At 40.9% G+C, this 21,799-nt stretch overlaps 2 protein-coding genes across 6 annotated transcripts in view; one reads left to right on the forward strand and one right to left on the reverse strand.

The window, feature by feature from the left end:
• CYFIP1 (cytoplasmic FMR1 interacting protein 1) overlaps positions 1–5,658 on the forward strand; it is a 76,045-nt gene extending 70,387 nt beyond the window's left edge. Inside the window, exons 27-31 of the mRNA XM_033053449.2 lie at positions 712–784; positions 1,729–1,823; positions 2,900–3,138; positions 3,989–4,136; positions 4,596–5,658. Coding sequence (XP_032909340.1) covers positions 712–784; positions 1,729–1,823; positions 2,900–3,138; positions 3,989–4,136; positions 4,596–4,760 — 720 coding nt within the window. The 3' untranslated portion in view covers positions 4,761–5,658. The remainder of the gene's footprint in view (positions 1–711; positions 785–1,728; positions 1,824–2,899; positions 3,139–3,988; positions 4,137–4,595) is intronic.
• Positions 5,659–7,723: 2,065 nt separating this feature from the next.
• Positions 7,724–20,627, reverse strand: NIPA2 (NIPA magnesium transporter 2). Of its 5 annotated transcripts, none has more exons than XM_033053453.2 (8): positions 20,426–20,627; positions 17,387–17,443; positions 13,545–13,605; positions 12,976–13,132; positions 11,193–11,249; positions 10,347–10,437; positions 9,643–9,803; positions 7,724–8,692 (listed from the first exon to the last, which is right to left on the reverse strand). In XM_033053453.2, exons 4-8 carry the CDS (start codon positions 13,112–13,114, stop codon positions 8,055–8,057), a joined length of 1,086 nt encoding a protein of 361 aa, XP_032909344.1. In that variant the 5' UTR covers positions 13,115–13,132; positions 13,545–13,605; positions 17,387–17,443; positions 20,426–20,627; the 3' UTR covers positions 7,724–8,054. The 5 variants fall into 5 exon arrangements, with proteins under 5 accessions (XP_032909344.1, XP_032909342.1, XP_032909346.1 ...); XM_033053451.2 differs by having other exon boundaries at positions 12,976–13,163; XM_033053455.2 differs by having other exon boundaries at positions 12,976–13,169.
• Positions 20,628–21,799: the final 1,172 nt, after the last annotated feature.

Raw genomic sequence — 21,799 nt, forward strand, 5'->3', positions numbered from 1 at the left:
AGCACCCTAGCCTTGGTAAGAGTATGGACAATGACCAACTTTTCTAAATTAGTGTTCAGGGATTACAAATCAGTAGAGTCTCTTCTTCAAAAATTAGGAGAGGGTCATAGCAATGTCATGCATCTGTTACTGGTCACCTCTGCATTTTCCCTGTGTGTATGCACAGGAACAAAGAAACAGGAGACATCTGTCTTCCTTTTCCCTGTCCCAAAAGATGTAAAATACTTCCTAAGACAAGATTCTCTGCTGTTTTATGTCTCAGCCTTCGTGGCAGGGAGACACTCCCACCACGATAAGCTCCCATTAGGATAATGGGTTGTGGCTCTGGTAAAAATAACCAAGCGGTGAGTCATCTTCTTCCCCTTTTTGTCTGTGCAGGAGCTGTCTGCCACTTTCCCACCGAAATTACTCATTCTGCATTAGTTTATTTAATAAATACCCTGTCCTTCATGAACTGCCAGGTGAGGGTGGGAGGGGAGTTGCAGGAATTTATTTGGGAGCTCAGAATAACCTGGGGAGATGGTCTTAGGGAGTGATCCATGGGGAGAGGCAGGGCTGGGAGCAGCTCCCTGCCGTGGTGACAGAGGCTGGCTGCCCTCTGGTGTTCCTGCAGTGGCATCGGCCTGCATTTGGAATCCTGCTGTCGGGGTTTGGTGTGTTTGGGGATTGATGCTTCTGTCCTAAATGCCTCTCGTTTTCTTTTTGTCCCAGTCTCTAGAGGAAGTGTGTGACCTGTTGCACGCAGCGCCATTCCAAAACATCCTGCCCAGGGTTCACGTCAAAGGTATTGGCAAAGTGAAAATAACTTCCTTGGGTAATCCTTTCCCCTTTCCCTTCCTGCTGCTGTGGTTTCAGTAACCACCTCCAGCCACCCTTTACCACAGTGTTAGTAATTACAGGACAGAGGTATCAGATCCAGCCTGTTTGCCTGGCTGAAAAAACAAATGTTTCCTGGCAATGCTCTGTGCAAATTACAAGGGGAAGAGAAGGAATGCCATGACAGAGAAAAGCAGGATGGATGCCCAGGGCAGTATTATCCTGCTTTCTGGATATAGTGAGAGGCTTTTTTGAAGCTGCTGTTTAGCTTATAAAATTGTCAGTTAAATGGGATGTAGGGAGTCTGTCTGCAAGTAAGTAAATAAAGATGGTCCCTGGAGCAGCTGATTTGTTCTGCTTGGAGAAATTTCATCAGCTACAAAACTCTGAGAATATTTCACATAAGCTCACAGTAGCTACTTGCATCTATGCATAAAACTAACCAGACCATTATAGATGGTATTTTCCCATTTGCCGGAGAACATTTCCTACTTGCCAGTGCTGAGGAAGTGTCAGCTGCTTTTTTGCCTTGCTATACTCAAGAGTCCATCCTCATTTTACCTCACCTTCTAGAGACAAACATTTTATGCATAAAGACAACTTAGTTGTCTTAGTACAAGTGGGGGTCAAATATCTTGGCAGCAGCAAAACAGAACCTTACATTCTTCCTTGAATTTAGTTAATTAGATGTACTCTACTACAAATCCTTCTTTTTGTTTGCACATGTAATATAGCATTTTAAAATATTGTGTGTATTTCTCTAAAAGTGCATTTAAGTTTAACCAGCCATTTAATATTTAAATTGCCTAAAAAGCACTGGACTATTCTCACTGGATAAAGATTACATTAAAAAAAGAATTCTCTTGGTTAATTGCAATTTATGATTGCTGTCTTCACTTTTTTTTCTTTCAGAGGGTGAAAGACTTGATGCTAAAATGAAGAGACTGGAATCAAAATATGCTTCTCTACATTTGGTTCCTCTCATTGAAAGACTTGGCACACCCCAGGTAATCTTTCTCATTTGTGTCAGAAGCAATTCAAGAACTTTCTGAGCATCAGAAGGACTGTCCTGATAGCTCTGTCAGAACTTCAACTTGCACATCCGGCTTGTTCACTCATATGACTTTTTTTTAGATTCATGAATTTGGTAAAGCTGTTAAATCTTGTAAGTTTAAAACATTTGAGACTGGGGCAGAAGGGACATGCTCTGGGGAAAATGCTAATTGTGTGCATGTTTACCGTGGGATACCCTCCCAGTGTAAGGTTCAGCCTGGGAGCTCCTCCTGCGAATTCCACCAAAAGCAATCAGTTTTCTTGTGCATGTGTACATATATTTTTAAAACATTTTGTGACTCTTTCAGCCACTTAGAGACTTGGACAATGACTTGTTATTTGTGTTGAGCTCTCCTGGAAACAATGACCAAAGAGAACATTCTTGAACTGCTTTTGCAGCTTCAGCACTCTTCCCCTTTCTCCTGGTGTGAGGGTGCATTAATCCCCTGCTAACCTTAGCAGTTTATTAGTGGTTGAGATGTGAATAGTAGAAAGTAAAAGCTGAATGCCCTGAAGCAGAGTTCAGGGGTGACTGCTTTTGTCATAGATGCTGCAGTTCAGTAGGTGCTGCTGCACTAGGAGAGGACTGTCTGTGTGATGGCACAAGCTGGGACAAGCACAAGCAGCATTGCCTCCTATGGGTTTTGTCTGAGCCTGTGGGTGCCTAGCTGCAGCAGCTGAGGGAGGTATGCTGGAGAGCACACACAGGAGCTACAGCAGAGCACTGAACTCTGGTTTTGCTTTCTGCCTCCATTCAGACAAAGAATTCTTTAAACTTCCCTGAGATTAATCCAGGACTAGCATTACTGCAGTTAGTGTTACACAAAGGATTTTACAATTTTGTCTGAATGTTTTTCCACTGATCTGATCCCCAGGTTAGCAGTGTCTGACCTCGCTTTAAGTCAGAAGACATTTCTTCTAGAATAACCCATGTGTAACTGAAAAATGTATCGTATTTATTTTTTAAAATAAAAATTTACCGTGAGGTGGCTTTTACCGGGATTTGACGCTTTGTTTTTCTCCACTTCAGCAAATTGCAATTGCAAGGGAAGGGGACTTGCTGACCAAAGAACGCCTCTGCTGCGGCCTGTCCATGTTTGAGGTTATCCTGACGAGGATCCGCTCCTTCCTGGACGATCCCATCTGGCGCGGGCCCCTGCCCAGCAACGGGGTGATGCACGTGGATGAGTGTGTGGAATTCCATCGCCTCTGGAGCGCAATGCAGTTCGTCTACTGCATCCCCGTGGGAACACACGAGTTCACTGTGGAGTACGTGCTGCCAGCTGCCCGCAGTGGGCAACAGAGCTTGGCTTGTGCTGCCGTGGCAACGGGGCTGGAACTGAGGCGTTCGTGTGTCTGTCTGCCAGAGCTTGGTGCAAAACCAGGGAGAAGTGCTGCCATCACCACCAGGGCTCGTCAGCCACCAACACAGATACTATTGTATCTGCAGTGAAAATAACCCTCTATTTTAAGTGTTACCAGTGTATAATGAATGATCCTGTGACAAACAGGCCTTAGCACGTGTCTTTCAATAGGGGCCGTACCCCTATGGACACTGAGCTGAAATAAAATAGCACAATATTTGTGCATCTATCTTCAACAAGTATTTCTTCTCTGAATTAAGAGCAGGAATGAGGACTTGGAATTTAACAAGAGTTAACCGTTATTTATTTTTGTTTTGAGAATATCCTTATTTTGAAAAATTGTTGAGCTGTAACGTGCTTTTTACTGAGCAATTATAAAACAGATAGGACATTTGCTTCCTTTCATGCCTGCAGCCTAAAGGAGCAGAGTGGAATTCCTGCTTTGTTTTCTTTGCAAGCATGGTTTCCACTGAAAATGAAATGTAATGCCACGGGAATCTAATGAGGAGTAAATGTTTTTTGAGTAACTTTGTTATGTGAAATTAAATGAGGAGAAGAGTTCTGGTTTTTTTGTTAAGCATCTATTTGCATTGTTTGTGATATCTCCAATGATAATCAAGATACCAAAGCTTTTGCTTTCTAGATGAATGTCTAATGTATTTATTATTTAGCATCATGGCTGATTACCGAGTGTTTGCTGTGACTGTGTTTTGAAGATGTAATTGTAACCTGCTCTGTGCTGTTTCCTCCTCCAGGCAGTGCTTTGGGGATGGCTTGCACTGGGCTGGCTGTATGATCATTGTGCTTCTGGGACAGCAGCGGCGCTTTGATGTGCTGGATTTCTGCTACCACTTGTTGAAAGTCCAAAAGCACGACGGCAAGGATGAGGTTATCAAGAATGTGGTGAGTTGAAAACATCTGTATTTGCTGTAGTAATAAAGACAACAACTCAGAGCTGTTTGTACTCAGATGCAGCATAGATGTAGCAATCCTTTTTTTAGAATGAATTGCTGAAAATGAGGGCTGAAACTAGGATTTTCAGAAACAAAAGATTAAAGCTGGAGTTGGAAGACCAATCAAGCAGAATTCTGATGTCACTAATATATGAGATTTTCTTAATGCCTTCCATCTCATGTATGTTCATTTCCAAAATGACAAGGCTGCTGTAAATTGAGCTTCTTTGTACCCAAAGCAGCACTGTCAAAAACCAAAATGCACCTTATATTTTCACTGGCTTACCACTGCAAGGGAAACATTTGTAACATTGCTGGGAACGGTGAGGTAACGGCATTTGCTGCTTTTCTGGCTAAGGCTTTTAATATCCAAAGCTAATCCCTGTGTCTGTTCTTTTGATGTTTGCAGCCTTTGAAGAAAATGGTTGAGAGAATTCGCAAGTTCCAGATTCTGAATGATGAAATAATTGCCATTTTGGACAAGTATTTGAAGTCTGGTGATGGAGAGAGCACACCCGTGGAACACGTGCGCTGCTTCCAGCCACCAATTCATCAGTCCCTTGCCAGCAACTAGATTCTCACCTAACAATACTTTTTGCACCTCTTTAGGCTAAAAGTGTGAGGAAAACAAGCAAGAAACAAATCCCACACCAACAGTTTTAAAGAATACTCTCATCTGCATTTTTCAGTATGCATGTGCCATTGGAGTGGCACACTGTTCTCTCCAGTCTCCAAGCACAGTAACTGTATACAATCCATACTTATTTTTCTAGACTAAAATTTTATACACTTTGATTAAAAGCCTGTAAGATTTTTGAAACCTCTTTGCATTCCTGTCCCAAGGTGGCCATTTTAGACTGGACTGGTATAATTTTCCCCTGAAGCTATAGAAATAATGGCTGTGGAGGATAAAAAACGGTTCTGTAGAAAAAATTTTTAGAAATCAATGCATAATTGTTTGTATTAGAGCCTTAATTGCTTAATTTGCCTTTATTAAAAAAAAAAGAGAGAAAACAACAAAAGAAAAACTCTGCTGGTGCTTTGTGAATAATTTTCTAGTCAGTTGATTCTTTTTCCTCTTGGCAAAACTATTCTCAGAGATCAGTAATTATGGAAATGAAGGCTATTTAAAGTGTTTGTTTCAAAATTATTTAACATGGAGGTGGCTGATAGGATTCTGATCTATTAAAAAGGTGGAAGTTTGATTAGAATGGGGACTGTTTACTTTTTCCTAATGAGAGCTTCTAACACAGTTTATAGTTTGGTTTGCAATACATACCTGTGTACCCAAACACGTTTACAAGTGATGAGGAATTATTGTTTATGAGAATTTTGACTACAGTGATCAGGTGTAATCTATCCCAGTACATTATTAACTCTAATGATGTTAATCATAATTTATTATGGAAAGGATTTGTTAAATTACACTTGCTGTATAATGCAATCACTGCATCAGTAAAATTGTAAAATTTTGCAACTGTAGAAGTTTAATTTTAAAGCAAACCATTCAGCCAAGAGCAGTAATTCCTGCTTGCTTGCTCCAGGATCCTATCAGAGTTTGTCAGCTGGCTTTGGGATCAGCCCTAACCAAGATGGTAAGATGACCAAACAGACACGGACAGATAATTGCATGTTTTACCCAGGATATGGATTTATGGAAATGTTACTTGGTTAGTGTTTCTAACCTATAGTGTGAAACCAAGAATGCATCCCTTTGAGAACCTCTTTCTTCCCTCTTATTAGTTCATGGTTATGTTACAGCACATCTTTTCTCTTGCTCAGCTCCTTCCAGGTGCTTCCCAGCCATAGAATTGACTCCAGTAGTGGGTAGAAATGAGCATCTGACAGAAGAGGTACACGGGAAGTGAGGAACATGTAGGTAGTGGAGTGGCAGAGAACTTGATTTTGAGGAAATGAACTGAAAACAGGATGGTGATTTTCCAGGCAATCTATCAGCAAGTTTCCACAATCACAGGTTTTCCTAGGACATCTGTGCTTGAGAGCTGCCATTCTGGAGTGGTGGCTGTCGTGGTCAGAGTGCACACAAGGCTGCCCAGTGTGTGGGAGACAGAAAGCAGAAGCACTTGTGCTTTGTTACACCAGCTTATTTTAGGATTTCTTTTCCAAGGTGTTAAACAGATTATTTTCTTTAAGAAAGAGTCTTTTAGTTCACAGAAGACTTTTGGTCAACCAGATGCTTCCCTGTGCTTCCAGATTCAGTTAAACAAATGAAAAACTTTCCTAATTTGCTGACATCATTGTTGGTTTAAGGAAGTCTCACACACCTGAAGCTTTTGCTCAGCACTGGTGCAGAAATGGTTAATTAATACAGCCTGATTTTTTGTTTAAAAACTATTTTAAAATAACTAATCATGATGCGAATGATTTCTAGTTCTTACCAATTAACTTTCAGCAGTAAGAGAATTGGTCTCTTAACATCTTAAAACTACTATTAAATACATACTTTATGATCACTGAGGGGAAAAAAGTTTGACAATTCAGACATTGGTCTAGGAGATATTAGCTTCCCATTTTCATAATGTAAATTCTTATTATTTTTTTAAAAAGGATTATAGATTTTATAGGAGCTAAATATTCTTTGCCTCGTATAACCTTTCCTATCTAAAAAGAAAAATGCAGCAAGCTGCACAAAAGGTGTAACTTTTTCATTTCCAATTACTTCTTATAAAAAACCTTTTTCTTGTTTGACACTTTCACCCCTCCTGTACGTTATGACACATACCAAAAGAAGGCAGCAGAATTTTGTTTCACAGGTGGTAACTTGGATTTTTTTTCTGTTCTAGGAAAAATCTTAATTTCTCTTAAACACTAAGCACTAAACCTGACAACATCCAGCAGTAACTATTAGTCTCTGTCCCAAGTATTTCCATCTTTCATCTGTGTGGTAGAAAGTTCTTATAAAAACTTCTTCCCTAGTTTTTATTTTCTGCCTTTACAGAAGTGAATTACCATGTACCCCTCTTTTTTTTTTTTAAGCAATGTCTTTTTTTTTTTTTTTTGGGTCTTTTTTGAAAAACTCAGTGTTGCAGCCAGTGCCCCTGCTGCTGCAAACAAAATAGCAATTCTGTGAGTTCAAGCTGTAACATCAGGAACATGGAACAGGTCTGCAGAGCCAGGGCAGCATGGTGCAGCCCAGACAGAACCTGACCCCTGTTACAGAGGAGGGAACAGCTTCTTTGGCGATTAGTAATGATTCTGATCCTTCCTTCTTGTCATGGCAGGAGCTACCAGCTCACCTGTCCATACAGAGCACAAACTCCTGCCTTCCTGCTTCTGCCAGCCAGTTACTCTGAGCTGGGATAGCTGGGGTTTTTTGATGCAAATCCAGCAGGTTTTGTATATAGCTTTACCTAACAGTATTTTCAAAGGATCAGTTGTGCTTGTTTGTAGCCTTCCCTTTTCTCTTTTACAAACTAAGACAGGAGTAGTTGCTGCAGCTCCTGTTTCAATATGGTTACAGTCAGTCAAGGTACAAGTACAAAGGATCCAGGTTTGCTGCAACCTTTTTACCACCAATGCAGAAATAAAGCCATTTATTTTTGATAAAATTGTAATTAGTGCAATACATCTTAAAAACAGAAGAATGAAATGAAAGTATTTACACATAACTTAAGCAACAAAACCAATTGTGGTCTGAGGTCATTTTAGTACTTTTTAAAGTAAAAATAAGGCAAATAAACATTTCAGTGTTCTTTATCCAAACTAACTGAACTCAAAAAATCAACGATTGTCTATACATACTGTTAAAAAGTACATGAATTTCCAGACAAGCTCAGACATTTCACAGCAGAAAAAAAAATTCCAGGGTTACAGAATTGTTCTTTTCTTAAGTAACACGTAGATATTTTCAGAAGGCTGACAGGCTTCCATTTCTCCTGGCTGAGAGACTCTCAGTGGATTGCATTTCACCTAGGCAGGCAGAACTTTCTTCATCATCATTAAAGCTGTCATATGTGCTCAGCAAAGTGCCATTTGCTGCTCTATCATCCTTCCGCAGAGAGAGGGGCAGGTTTGCAAGGGTGAAGTTAACATCTTTGAAGGCATGCAATAAAAAGATCCCCACAATAATAGTCAGGAAGCCACTGAAGGTGCCGATAATGTCATCAGCCGCCATGTGTTGCCATTCCTTGAAAAGGATGGCAGAACAAGTTAAAACAGATGTTGTAAAGATTACGTAATATATTGGAGTCACTATTGAAGTGTTGAATATATCCAGAGCCCTGTTTAAATAGTTGATCTGCGTGCTCACACAGACAGTAAGGCTTAGCAGCAGAATCCAAGACAAGGGATGTTTCAGCACTGGTTTTCCTGCAAAAAGTTCCTTTATAGCAATGCCCAGACCTTTGACACAGGAGACTGATAAGGCTCCAATTACAGAGCAAATTGTTATGTACACGAGAATGTTGGTCTGTCCATGGCGAGGTCCCACCACACATATGAGAATTAAAGACACAATGACAACGAGCGTTGCGAAGACCACAAAACCTGCAGTAGGGGGAAAAAGAAAATCTTGTTATTTATGGACATTAATGGACACACTTGTTACTTACAGACACTATCAGAAGCAGGGGTATTTATCTTTGGGGTGCAGGGAAAACACTCATTAACAATGGGACCGACTCAGCTTAAACAGAAGAGTTCAGGATGTTTCTTATTATTCTTCCACCATCACAGTTTAGACAATTTTAGAGTGAGCTAGCCAAAACAAAGTAAGTACCTCAGGCATGCTGTATTACCTTCACCAGTCTATTGGCAAGACTACTACAGGATTAGATTGCTAAACTGCCTTACACCCAGACTCACTGAGGTGTAGATGCCAGTGGACACAGGCCTGAGTCTGAATTGAGTCTTTTTTAGGAGGCATATTTTGGCAGGTAGCTGTATTCATTAGCAGGTTTCCAATGATCAGGTCATTCCTTAAGAACACCTTCTTAATCTCTCTGCTGGCCATTTCCTCACGTTTAAGATGAGAATTGCCTTTGTATAAATACTGTTTTGTAGATGTGCATTTGTGAGTGCCTCATCTTTCACGCAGACATACCAGTTCATCTGTAGGACTTTACTTCTCAGCAGACATCACAACATCTATCTTTTCATTTTAAGCATAACTCAAAGGTGTACTTAGAAATTACACACTTCAATCAACATTTATGGAAGTGTTGTTTATCCACCTGTGCTGCTGCATTTGTTTAAACAAAGTTGCCTCGGTGGTTGCCATCAGGACATTTTATTCAAGCCCAGACAAGTTCATTGGCATCATGCAAAGTTCCCTATGGAATTATGTTACAGAATTCAAATCTCTACTTCATTTGGACAACATGTCTGCATGAAGCAGACACAGGCCATCTTACTGGAACTTGAAAGCAGCAGTAATGAAACTATAAAATGAAGGCTGATGATGGGCTGTGTACGTATCAAGCCAGCATTTTTCTTACCTGGATCACCTAATTTGTGGGACATTTCATCCAAAGTTTCTACTTCTTCCTCTTGTGGAGCATGAATTACCATCACAGTTGATCCCAGTATACTTAACAAACATCCTATTTTTCCATGTAAATTAAGTTTTTCGTTTAAAAAGAAGGATGACAGAATGGCACTAAGAAATAAAAAAGGCATCAACAAACATGGGATTAGTAATATTCATTTGCTCATCAAGTTACAGGTTGTTTAGACTGTACAAGTCACCTGCATACACAATCTGCAGCTTAAAAACAGCTATTTTCTATCTTGAGATACTTGTTGTGGACAGAACCACCTGATAATATTTGGCATCTCTGCCTAGAACCTTTTTATGCTGCCTGCCAAAGAAATGCTATGTCTAAGAACTTGCAAAAATAATTTTAAAAAGACAAAAATCTTCACTTAGGAATGAAAATACTGCTCTGCTGTGATCACCATGTTTTTGAAATGCAGAAGACAACAGCTTTTCGGAGATGGACATGTAAGTGCATTTCCAGAACCCTTTTATATCATAGCCATTACGTATTTGGAGAAGATTAAAAGTTATTCCTGATGCTTATAAGCATTCTATTGTGAAGAACAAAACCCATTTATTACAGCATAGATCAGTGACATATTTCTAAATAAATGTTTTTCTTTCCTCTCTCAAGTCACACTGCTTTTGGTTAGTGTTTCTTACCTTACAAGAACACTGAGAGCTCCTAGAGGAGTCACTAACGTAGCTGGTGCAAAAGCATAGGCAGCAAAGTTCGCTACTTCTCCAGCTCCCACTGCAGAGGAACAGGAATTAAAACCCAGGAGTTAGGCTCATACAACAAACCTCTGATCCGGAGCAAGTGTTCACATAGACACAAACATGTAGCAAGGAAACAATGGAAAATTCTAATGATATAATTCAACTAACAGTACTAACATCACACCTCTGCCTCTCTTCCCCACTACTAAATTTTAAAAGCAGGCTGTGGAACTACAACAGGTATTAGAAATTCTACCAAATCAGAAGGTGTTTTATTTTAGTGTCTGTGCTGTAGCCCAGTCTGACAGCTTGACTAATGAAGTTCTGCATGGAGAAATCTGCAATAGCACAGCACATACAGAGAGCCACAGTTACCTGAATACAGACAGTAAGTGGAGAGTTCAAGCAATGAAAAAAAAAAAAATCAGAAAACAGGCATAATCCTAAAATATGCTTCTCTTCAAGAAATCCTATATATCTAAGCACTTCTCTGCTAAGACAAAAACCAGAATGCATATGGGTAGCAAAGACAAAACCAATGTCTGCCTAGTTCCACTGCACAAAGAGGGCAGTTACATTAAAGGAAGAACTTCTGGTGTGAGAGAAGTTACATTAAAATCATTAGATCTTCATCCATCAAATTTCCAGGTAACATTACCATGTATTATAGAATCTCAATCTTGTTCCCTTTTTTGTAACCATGCTGCCATCTGTGGAATAGTTATTTATTGAAATTATAGAATGCAGATTGTATTTTTGACACGTAGATGAGTAACTTTTGATACTTACTTGAAAGAAGTCCAGCCCACCACAGCCATTCCTTAAGGTATGCATGACCACCTTGACCTAAAATTGAAGGAACATTGGCTATTCCACTAAAAACATCAACACCCAGTCACTAATACACTGCCATGATATAAAATAATTTTTGCAACTCCTGCCCTTAAAAACATGAGCATACTTTTGATACCTAGACTCTCTAGGTAGAAAGGTTGAAATCAAAGCATCTTCAATTTTTGACATGCCTCCTACAGCCTACTTTGATAACCAGTTATTTTACTTCTTTTGTGTTAGAAATGGCACTGATGATCATGTCTGCATTATCCTGAGAAACAGTTCTTTCAAATCACTGAAATTACATGAAAAGCTAGATTATTTGCTCTTACTAGGACTGCTGCTCTGCAGAAATTGTGCATGGTTTTTATGTGGTTGATTACATGTGCAAACATCACATTTTCTCATTCCAAACTAGGGTGCATGAATTATGTATCTCAAGATCAACCATCTTTTAGAAGCAAAGATGACAGGTACTGAATAAAAAAATTCATAGTCAACCTTCTGAATCATCTGAGGATGCTGCAATTATCCTACCTAAATCTACCTTCTTTCAATTTAAAACCATTGCCCCTTGTCCTGTCAATACAGGCCCTGGTAAAAACAAACAAACAAACAAACAAAAAACCACCCAAAACAAACCTCTCTTTTTTTCAAAAGCCCCCTTTAGGTACTGGAAGATGCTATAAAGGTGTCCCAAGACCCTTTTCTTTAGGCTGAACAATCACAACTCTGTCAGTCTATCCCTCATAGAAGTGTTCTGTCCCTCTGATCATTATCATGGCCATTCTCTGGACTTGCTTCAACTGGTCCATGTCATTCCCATGCTGGGGATCCTGGAGCTGAATGCAGCCCTGCAGGTGGGGTCTTACCAGAGCAGAGCAGAGGGGCAGAATCCCCTCCTTGCCCTGCTGGTCACACCCGATTTGGACACGTTCAGCTCTCTGGGCTGAGTGCACACTGCTGGGTCATATCCAGCCTTTCATGCACCAGCATCCCAAAGCCCTTCTGGGCAGGGCTGCTCTCCATCTGTCCATCCCCCAGCCTTGTGTTGATACCAGAGGTTGCCCTGACACAGGTGCAGCACCTCATTCTGGTTCTTGTTGAACCTCATGAGGTTTGCACAGACCCACTGCTCAAGCCCATCCCCTACCCTCTGGATGCCACTTCCTTCTCTCTAGAGCATGAACTGTCCCCCTCAGGTGGGTGTGATCCACAACCCCGCTGCCAGCACTCAGTCAATCCCACTGTCTGTATCATTGATGAGGATATTTAATAGCATTGCTTCCAGTATGAACCCTTGAGGCACACTACTCATCACACTCATTTACTACACGTGATTTTTACTTCTCTAAAATAATCCCCTGACAAACAAACACAGTTAACACTCTTAAATTCACTCATTCAGGAGTACAGACATAGTTAAAGAGTGCTGCTTGCAAGTTCAATTTGCAAGTACAATTTAGACTTAACCGACATACAAAGGAATCCTTTGACAAGTGTCCCCAGCGGGCATTACATATGCATTAAATAGCATGTGTCACACACAGAGTTAAGGGTATCTGACACCAGAGAAAAAACACACCAGCTCTCTCTTCTAGGTTTCATCGACATGTAACAAAAACCCAAAAAAGTCAAAACAAAATCATTAGTTTAATGAACTAATGAACAGAACTAATCTTCTGTTAAACAGCAAAATCTAAACATCAACAATTTACTAAAAGATGTATGTATTTACCTGCTCTCATGGAGCCTTTCCTTGCTAACCGGAGGAGACCTTTCTTTTTCAGGATGAAACTTCCTCCAATGAAAATGCTGGAACTCATAGCCAACACCAGACCAATACAGAAGTCATACTTCCCACGAGTTTGGCTCATCTCGTAAACTACTGAACACTGTCACATTGATCAATGAGGAGTAGAACTTCTGTTACTCAACAAAAAATGATGCAATACAAACATGAGCAAAAGAAACACTTTAGAATTAAGCTGGTAGAAATAGGTGCTGTATAGGGAAATCCTCAATAGCTCAGGTTCTCCTGCAAGTGGCCTCTACTAATAGTGGTTAACAAAAAAAAAAAAAAGGTAATCTGAAGCACGTATAAACTTGTACTTAGGATGAGTAACTAAAAAGTTTGAACACAGAGAAGGAGGGGTTTCTGACCTGGCATATAAAAACAAACAAAATTTCTATGAGAAACTATAGGGAAATTTTACAAACATGTCATTTATTTTTCTTTTCATTGAATACGCAAATCTGTGTCTGGCATACCATGTAACTGATGATACTTATAAAAAAATTACTTACATTGAAATCAGTCTGTAATAGAGTTTGAGAACAGTCGCAGCATTTCTTCCATATAAATTCCCTAGAAAAATGAAAGAGAATGTTAGAAGGATGTTTAATCATATAGCCATCCTCATAATACAAACAAACCTCACATGCATGCACATGCAATTACTCTTTAACAAGAAAATCTGGCAAGAAATAAGGCTCTTGTTAATTTATTTTACACAGTTTCCCATACTTGTATGAACCACCTTTCAGTATTACTTTTCCCTGTAGTTTTATGCTTTCAACTTTGATTAATTTGCTATACCCCTAGGAAAACCTAACAGAGAGCTACTGGTAGGTTAGCATTAAAACTGAACACAGATCCTCTTACTTGCATCCAGTTAGGCTGTAAAAAAGGAAAACATTAATAGAAAAAAAAAAAAGGAAAACAATAGCACTGCTTAAAATGCTGCATGAGCCACAGTTCAAAATTCTCAAATCCACTTCCCTTAAACCTCGCGCAGAAATTTTTAATATCTTACTTTTTAGAAGAGACCAATTAAATGATCTACAAGAGAGTGTTTTCACTTTCTAGAAACTTTTAAAAAGAAACTAGATTTTTGCATGGTACAAAACCACCAATCAAACAAAACCAAGAAAGACAAACAATCAGTGCGTGAGACAGACCCAACCCAGCCACCTCACCAACTGCATCAAATACCATCCTGGTTTTGAATTCAAACAAGACTTTCAGTCCCTTGAAGAAGTTTTTAATGCAAGGAAAAGACAAGACTTTTGCGACTGTTCTCTCCACCATCTGTTCCAGCAGGTGTAAGGCACACTGTTCAGGTAATGGAGCTAAGAATGTTCTCCCCACTCCAGCTGGTGTAAAATGTGACAGTGGTATAGCATCACCTGAGGAAGGAGGGGCTGGTTTTGCTAAGCTTTATACTTTACTGTTTTTTTTTTTCAAGTTGCTACTTTAGCTATATTACTAATGGGGTTGTTTTTACTAAAAGAGAACTCTCCATATTAGCAAAGCCACTTTTTTCCATTTTCTTCTCTCCCTGGCTTGCATACTTTCACCTACACTAACAGAGGAAAAGAGCATCAGTTAGTCCCATCCTGACACCTTCCACCCACTGCATTCCAGAAACAAGGAGAAGCACAGGCTGCTTTTCTTTGCAGCAGAGGAAGAATTTGATTGCAGAAGAATGAGGAAATGTATGCTCAGGTAATTTTACAAATTTAGACTTGAAAAGGATGTTACACTTCAAAACCAGTATTTCTACTTTCTCCCATGTCCCTAATACACTGAAGTGCCCTGTCAACCACTTTGTTAACCTTTTAAATGACTCAAATCTCAACCATTTAAATTACAAAAATTCAGATAAATTACTGCTAGCTCTTCCCATCAAGTTTATTTGTCTTCACAGACATAGCCAGTTTCATTTCTGCTTGGGCTGGACTGACTTATTTCCACCGAAGGTTTATTCAGATGTCGACAGTTGCAGACAAATGTCACACAGTCATGGTGGACTCAGCTTCCCTCTGAAGAGATTTGGTTCCCTCTGTATACAGCACAGATATAATCTGCATGTGCAGAACTGACATATGCAAGGTCAAAGCAGCACCAGGCAGTGGAAGTTTTACACTTTAGGAAATCAGACTCTAATCCCAATACTTAATAAAAGAAGAACTAATGCATGCTCATAAATATAATCAATAAAAATTATCTATGGGCACGAGAAAAGAAAATGCCATGAAATGAGCAGTTTCTAGAATAAATAACGCCTCTCATGTTTCTGCCTTGGGACGCGCCACAGCTATTGCATTCCAGCAGTCAGGGCCACTACTAGGTTATAAACAGAGAAAAGCCAGAAAATGTAGGAGTTAAATAAAGCTGGCAGTCATTCAGTTCTGCAAAGGTTCTCTAATTAAGTTCACAACTGATTTTAACACATAGAACACTTCATCCACTCAAGACCAGCAGTGTTATGGAGGAGTACTAGTTTTCTGCTCTGATTTCAGAGAAGTGTAGAAGGGCTGAGACTCTCCTATTCACAGAAGTTACAGCATCTATCATGCCTCCATGAGCCACTCATTAATGAATTGCCCGTGGATATGCTGGTTTCATGAGTCATAACTCTCAGTGTGCAACAGTGCATTGACAGACCACACAGGGAACTAGATTTGAAGGTAATCAGATAGGGAGGAGTGGAGAAAATCAGAATGCAAAAAAAAAAACCAACAACTGTGGGAGATAAGCAAATCCAGACCAGCCAGGAAGTTGTTTTGATTATTTTCAAGATGTAACCAAATGTATCACAAATGCCAGCAAGATACAGACTCACTGGTCTAAAACACAGGATAACACTTCTTTGCCTCTTTGCTCAGAAGTCCTTTTCTCTTAAAAGCAGCACAAACACCGTGCTCAAAAGATGTTACATTTATTGCAGCGAGTTCTTCAAATATTCAGAAACATTTAAAGTGGTGTAATGAGAAAAGTAATATTTTACATTTAAAAGCAGATAAGCACAAGTAAGAATGTGGGAGTTACCAGTAAAGAAAATCAGTATCACTTCCACGAGCTGTATGTATGGAAGCAATAATTAGAGCTGGGAAAGGCAGATATGGTACATTGTTCCAACTTTGCTTACTTGACCAAAAGCCCTCTAGAGTTCAGTAGACAGTCTTAAAAGACTTACAAGAAATATTCTAAATATACACTAAATTATTTAAATTCAAAAATCTTTTCTAAAACCTGTTCTTTTCAACTATGAACAGGATGATGCCATTAAGCAAAAAAATGTCTTTAACAGACCGTTTACTTCAACCCTTTGCCATGTACTGCATAATTCACTGCTGCTCCTCATTACAGATAATTCAGCCAAGCTTCTCCCATGAACTACTTGCAAAGGAAACTTCACAAACATGATGCCATTAGGAACTCTCATTATCTAATAATCTTCACTTTCACTACCAAATCCCATTGCTAGAAAAAAGATACAAGTCCCTTTATCGTTGCATCCACATATCAACATTACTCTGCAGGTTAGGTGCTTGGCACCTCCTGCTGTGCCACCTTCTGGGTTCTTTCCCAAAAGCTTTTTTTAAGTGCAATTTCCAGAGCTGATACAGTACTTTAGCTTGAATTATTACCACTGCTGCAATACAGTGGTAGATCATATTTCTTTTTAAACGTTCAAACCAGGTGGATTTTTAGCCTTTCTTTGCAGTCACCTACTGTTGACTCATTTTCAACTTCTCTATTAGTAAAAACTCCTGCACTTGTATAGCAAATTACTCCTGTCTGAGTGTAATATCTTCCATTTACTCCTATTAAAAGCATCTCTTTTTTTAGAAATGTTTCCTGAAAACATTCAACCAAGGTTACACACTGGCAATCCTTCCCTGCCCAATTTTATTGATTATTTCTTTTTTCTTTTGAGCCAGATCAATAACATTAAACAGCCAAAGATTAGAACATAATGGAAGACTTTTAAACAAAAGCCTTCTTTGGCAAAACAATAATACTGTAGGCACAGTCATTCTGCATCTTTTTAACTGTTCTGTGGTATTTTACCGTCAATGCTGCTTATTTACAAGAGCTCCATGAGATGTTTTATGTTTCTAACATTGGAATTGAGCACCTATTTAATACCCTTCTAGCCATAAAGCTTGTCATGGAAGAAAAGGGGTTGAATCAACAAGTTGCTTTAACAAATACACATTTACTATTATGTGTCATGTTGGCTATTACGTGATCCCTTCTTCCTTTCCACAAGCATAAAACTACATGAAGAAAACATTCCCTAACAAAACAGAAACCCAAATGTTCGGTGATGAGCCTGTAGAAGGCTCATTATACATACCAATTTTGTTCCAAAATCCAGAGGCATTCACTTCTTAAGTACTTTGAAGTTAGGTTTCTAAAACGGAAATTAAAAATAGCATTAATTGGCATGTTAAGAATCTGGCAAAAAATTATGTCCATTATTTCAATCTGACTTAATTTTCATGCATGACACACAAGAATTTACAATCTCCATCTATGCTTTAAAAAGGAAGAGGATTTTCATTTTAGAAACACTTGAATAACAAATCACTATGATTTTAGATTTGATCTTCCTTAGATACATCTTGCCTGAAGCTGTAGTTATTTCATCCCTTTGCTTTTCACATCCCAAATCGAAGAAACAAACCTGTGATCTAAGATACTCTTTAGAAGGTACTGTATTAAAGTTGAACTGAAATACTTTCCTAATTCTTTCAGTTTCATTCTGTAACTTATTGCCAGATAACTAATATCAAGTTTAAATTATTGGCTTTGGTATGGTGCATTTTCAGAGGATGTTTATATAGAATCACAGACTACACTGAGTTGAAAGGCACTCACAAGGATCATCAAGCCCAGCTCCTGGCCCTGCACAGGACAACCCCAAGAAACCCACCATGTGCCTGAACACACACAGGTTTAAATTCTGTCAGGCTGGTGCTGTGAACATTGCCCTGGGGAGCCTGCTCCAGTGCCAACCATCCTCTGGAGGAGGAACATTTTCCTAATACCCAACCTCAGCCTCCCCTGACACAGCTTCAGGCCATTCCCTTGGGTCCTGTCACTGATCCCCAGAGAGAAGAGATCAGCGCCTGCCCCTCTGCTTCCCCTCGTGAGGAAGCTGAAGACCATGATGAGGTCTCCCCTCAGTGTCCTCTGCTCCAGGCCAAACAGACCAAGTGCCCTCAGCTGCTCCTCATACAGCTTCCCCTCTACCTCTCTCACTACCTTTGCAGCTCTCCCCTGGACACACAGAACACTGGGGCAGTGGGGAGTATGAACACAGAAATATTCTTAATAAGATTACTAAAACCCCCCAAATATACCTAATTATTAAATCCAAGCCTTCCACAGTCACGTTCCATCCACTCACAAACATACCTTTTACACACGTACAAAGGGAACATTGAAGGACAGACACAACAGAGCATTAAAGTAAGAGTTCAAACCTTAGTCACATGCACCTTTAAAAGGCCAAGATGGATGCACACAGTACCTACAGATTCTGTATACACTGTTTAGGAAACAATATGTTCAATTCCACACTGCACATTTGCCCCAATACAGGATACAGTTTTCCAGCTCTGTCAAAGACTGCCCAAACTTACACACGTAATTATCTATATATTACACAGAGGCAAGCTAAAATCATATTCATGTTATATATATCCATATATATAATGATAGAGGCACTATCATGTGCTCAGAAAGCAAAACATACCTTAACTATCCTAGAACTGTGTATTTGAAAAGGTTTGGATAAACTATGGGGAAAATTCTTTACAGCAGATTTCTATTTATAAAGCAAAAGCAACAAGCACTCCATTTTATGAACTAGGAGGAAACAAAAAAATGCCACATTTAAAAACATATTCTTTGGGTGAGCTACTTGTAGTTATTCTATTAAAAATGACCTTTAATTAAAGCACTTTTGCATAAAGTTCAAAAGTATCTTCACTAAAACAGTGTTATTCATTAACTGAATACAAACTACAGACAGTGCTTTGTAACTGATACTGCATTGACTGTTTCCTTGGAAAGCTATCAAAATAGACTCAAGATAAGACTTGCCTCATCTTTGCTGCACCTCCACTCGTGGGAGGAATAACCAGCATAGGGTCACCGAAGTTCCACCTTTGGTATTTAATATGGGCAGTTTCAAATTTAAGGTAATTCAGGAAGCTAAAGTCCAATTTAAACATTAGTCATGGCTTTGACATGACTGATAGATAACATGTTATAACCTGCCTTCTTGTCATCAGGATCTTATCATGAGAATCAAGTACTTTAACAAAAACAGAACTCGTGTGACACTGAATTCTAAATACAATGATACCAACGAAACCTTATGGAATTTTGTATTAGTGAAACTGTTAGCTTCTGGGGAAAAAACCCTAACTGTATACAATGAAGCACATCAAAGGCATTAAGCTAGAACCATGACTTACATTCATCATGTTTTCAGTACTAACAACTTAAAGACATAGTAAAATAGAGAAAGTTTACTGCTTGAAAAAGATTGGGGGAAAAAAACCAGGGATGAAGTAGTTAGATCCAAGCACCACCTTCACAGTGTATGAACGAATAAAAATCTTCACTCTGAATCACAGAATCAACTAGGCTGGAAAAGGCATGTCAGATGGAGTCACACCTATGACCCAATCATCGCCTTGTCACTGAGTGCCACGTCCAGTCTTTTCCTAAACAGCTCCGAGGACAGTGACTCCACCAGGTATTGACTCCACCAGGCACCTCCCTGGTCAACTCATTGCAACATCTTATCACCCCGCCTGTGACGAAATTCCTCCTCATATCCAATCTAAACCTCCCCTGGTCAGCTTAAGACAACAGTGAGCTACAGTGCAAAGCTAGGATTACTTTTTCCACGTCAAAGTGATGCACCAGGCATCACTCTGAGTTTCTGCTGAAGGTGCTCTGGAACCAGGCTCACAAGCCTCAGCCTCGGATAATTCAGCTCTGGACCAAACGAGGATGAGCCGGTTTAGCACGCTGGTTAACCAAATAGGGGGCACAGCGGCTCCGGAGCACAGGCAGACCCAGCACATCGTACCTGGATACCTCTGTCCGGTGGCAGAATCCCGCAAACAGCCCGACTCAGAGCTTTTCGTTTCGGCCTTCGCAGACCAGACCACAAGTTTCCCACTAGGGAGAAGCCACCCTTGGCTCGTACAGACGGACCCAAGGCCCGGAGCCCAGCGCCCCCGGCCCGCTCGCTCCTCACCCGCAGCGCCCGGCACCCGCGGCCTTGCGCCGAGCGCTCCGCGGGAAGCAGCCCCGCCTTCCCCCGCCCCCGAGGGGCCGGCCGGGCCCCCTCCCCGCCTCTCCCCGCCGTTACCTGCGGCCACGGCCCCTCTCACATCCCCGCCGGGAGCGGCGAACCGAGAGGAGACGGGGGCGGGGGAGGCCGGAGTGGGCGGCGGGAGGGGCCGGTGCCCGTCCGCTCCAGCGCCATGAGGGGACGGGACGGGACGGGACCGGCAGCGGCAGCGCAAGGCCAAGCGGTGTCCCGGGCCCGTCCGCCCCCTCCGCTCCGCGGTTCCGGCAGCGGCCGCCGGAAGGGGCGCGGCCCGGCCCCGAGCCCCGCCCGCCGCGGGCACATTGCTCTTCCCGCAGCCCCGCCTGCCCCGGGCCGGCCGCATTCCCCTCACGGCGCGGGGCTGGCTCCCGGCACACCCGCCCTGCAGCCGGGGTGAGGCATTCCCGCCACCTGCCCCTGCCAGCGTCCGCTGCGCAGGTTTCACACCCACACTAAATCGCAGAATCACAGAATGGTTTGGGTCGGAAGATCATCAACCCATCCGCCGTGGACAGGGACACCTCCGACTAGACTAGCTCGCTCAAAGCCCATCCAGCCTGGCCTTGACCACTTCCAGAGATGAGACATCCACAACTGCTCTGGGCAACCTGTTTTCAGCTCCTCCTCACCCTCACAGTATGAATTTTTCCTAATACCTAATCTAAAACATACCCTCTGTCACTTGGATACCATTCCCTCCTGCCCTGTCACTACATAAATAGTCTTGTCCCATCTTTCCTCCAAGTTTCCTTCAGGTACCGGAAGGCTGCAATTCGGTCACCCCGAAGCCTTCTCTTTTGCAGGCTGAAATAAGCTGTTTGTCGTAAAGGAGAGAGATTTTACTGGGCCAGGTAAAAGGAATGGTTAATGAATCGATTTAATCCAGGTCACCCACTCTCAGCACGTGCTTTATACAAACTGCTTTAATCTCATACAAAGTAAATGGATATTACAGTTAGACAAATATTTGTCCTCTACACACAGCAAGGAGTCTTTGAAACAGTCATAACAAATGTCAGGCTCAGAGGTTCTTTGGTTTATTCAGGACTATCTCTATGTTTTACACAGCTGCCCTGTAACATTAAGTCTGAACAACTAGCACTGCCAAAATACCTGTGCTATAACACCTTCACATGGAAGATGCAGCTCTGCCTCTTTAAACTCAAGACAGTTTTGTCACATCCCTTAGTGACAGCAGTTCCTATTTTTTTAGTCTTCTCAGGATTTGTGTTGATATTATCCCACTGTGCACAAGCAGCTGCTTCATTTTTGTTACACCTGGAAACAAACCAGTGTTGGCTTTCTCTTGCCGGATACCCATAACAAAGCCACTCTACATTACCTGCTGTGTTATATCACATTAAAAATGGTCCCTCACTCGGTCACAAAAACTAAACTTCTACACCATTCAAA

The sequence above is a fragment of the Catharus ustulatus genome, chromosome 2 (genome assembly GCF_009819885.2).
Source record: "Catharus ustulatus isolate bCatUst1 chromosome 2, bCatUst1.pri.v2, whole genome shotgun sequence".
NCBI classification, from domain to species: Eukaryota; Metazoa; Chordata; class Aves; order Passeriformes; family Turdidae; genus Catharus; species Catharus ustulatus.

Excerpts from the sequence above, each read along its gene's own strand:
- NIPA2 (XM_033053453.2), bottom strand. The coding sequence starts at position 13,114 with ATGAGCCAAACTCGTGGGAAGTATGACTTCTGTATTGGTCTGGTGTTG. Across the intron at positions 11,250-12,975 it reads GAAAGGCTCCATGAGAGCAG|GTCAAGGTGGTCATGCATAC; the intron begins GTAAATACATAC and ends CTTCAATTTTAG. Across the intron at positions 8,693-9,642 it reads CCACAAATTAGGTGATCCAG|GTTTTGTGGTCTTCGCAACG; the intron begins GTAAGAAAAATG and ends CCCCTACTGCAG.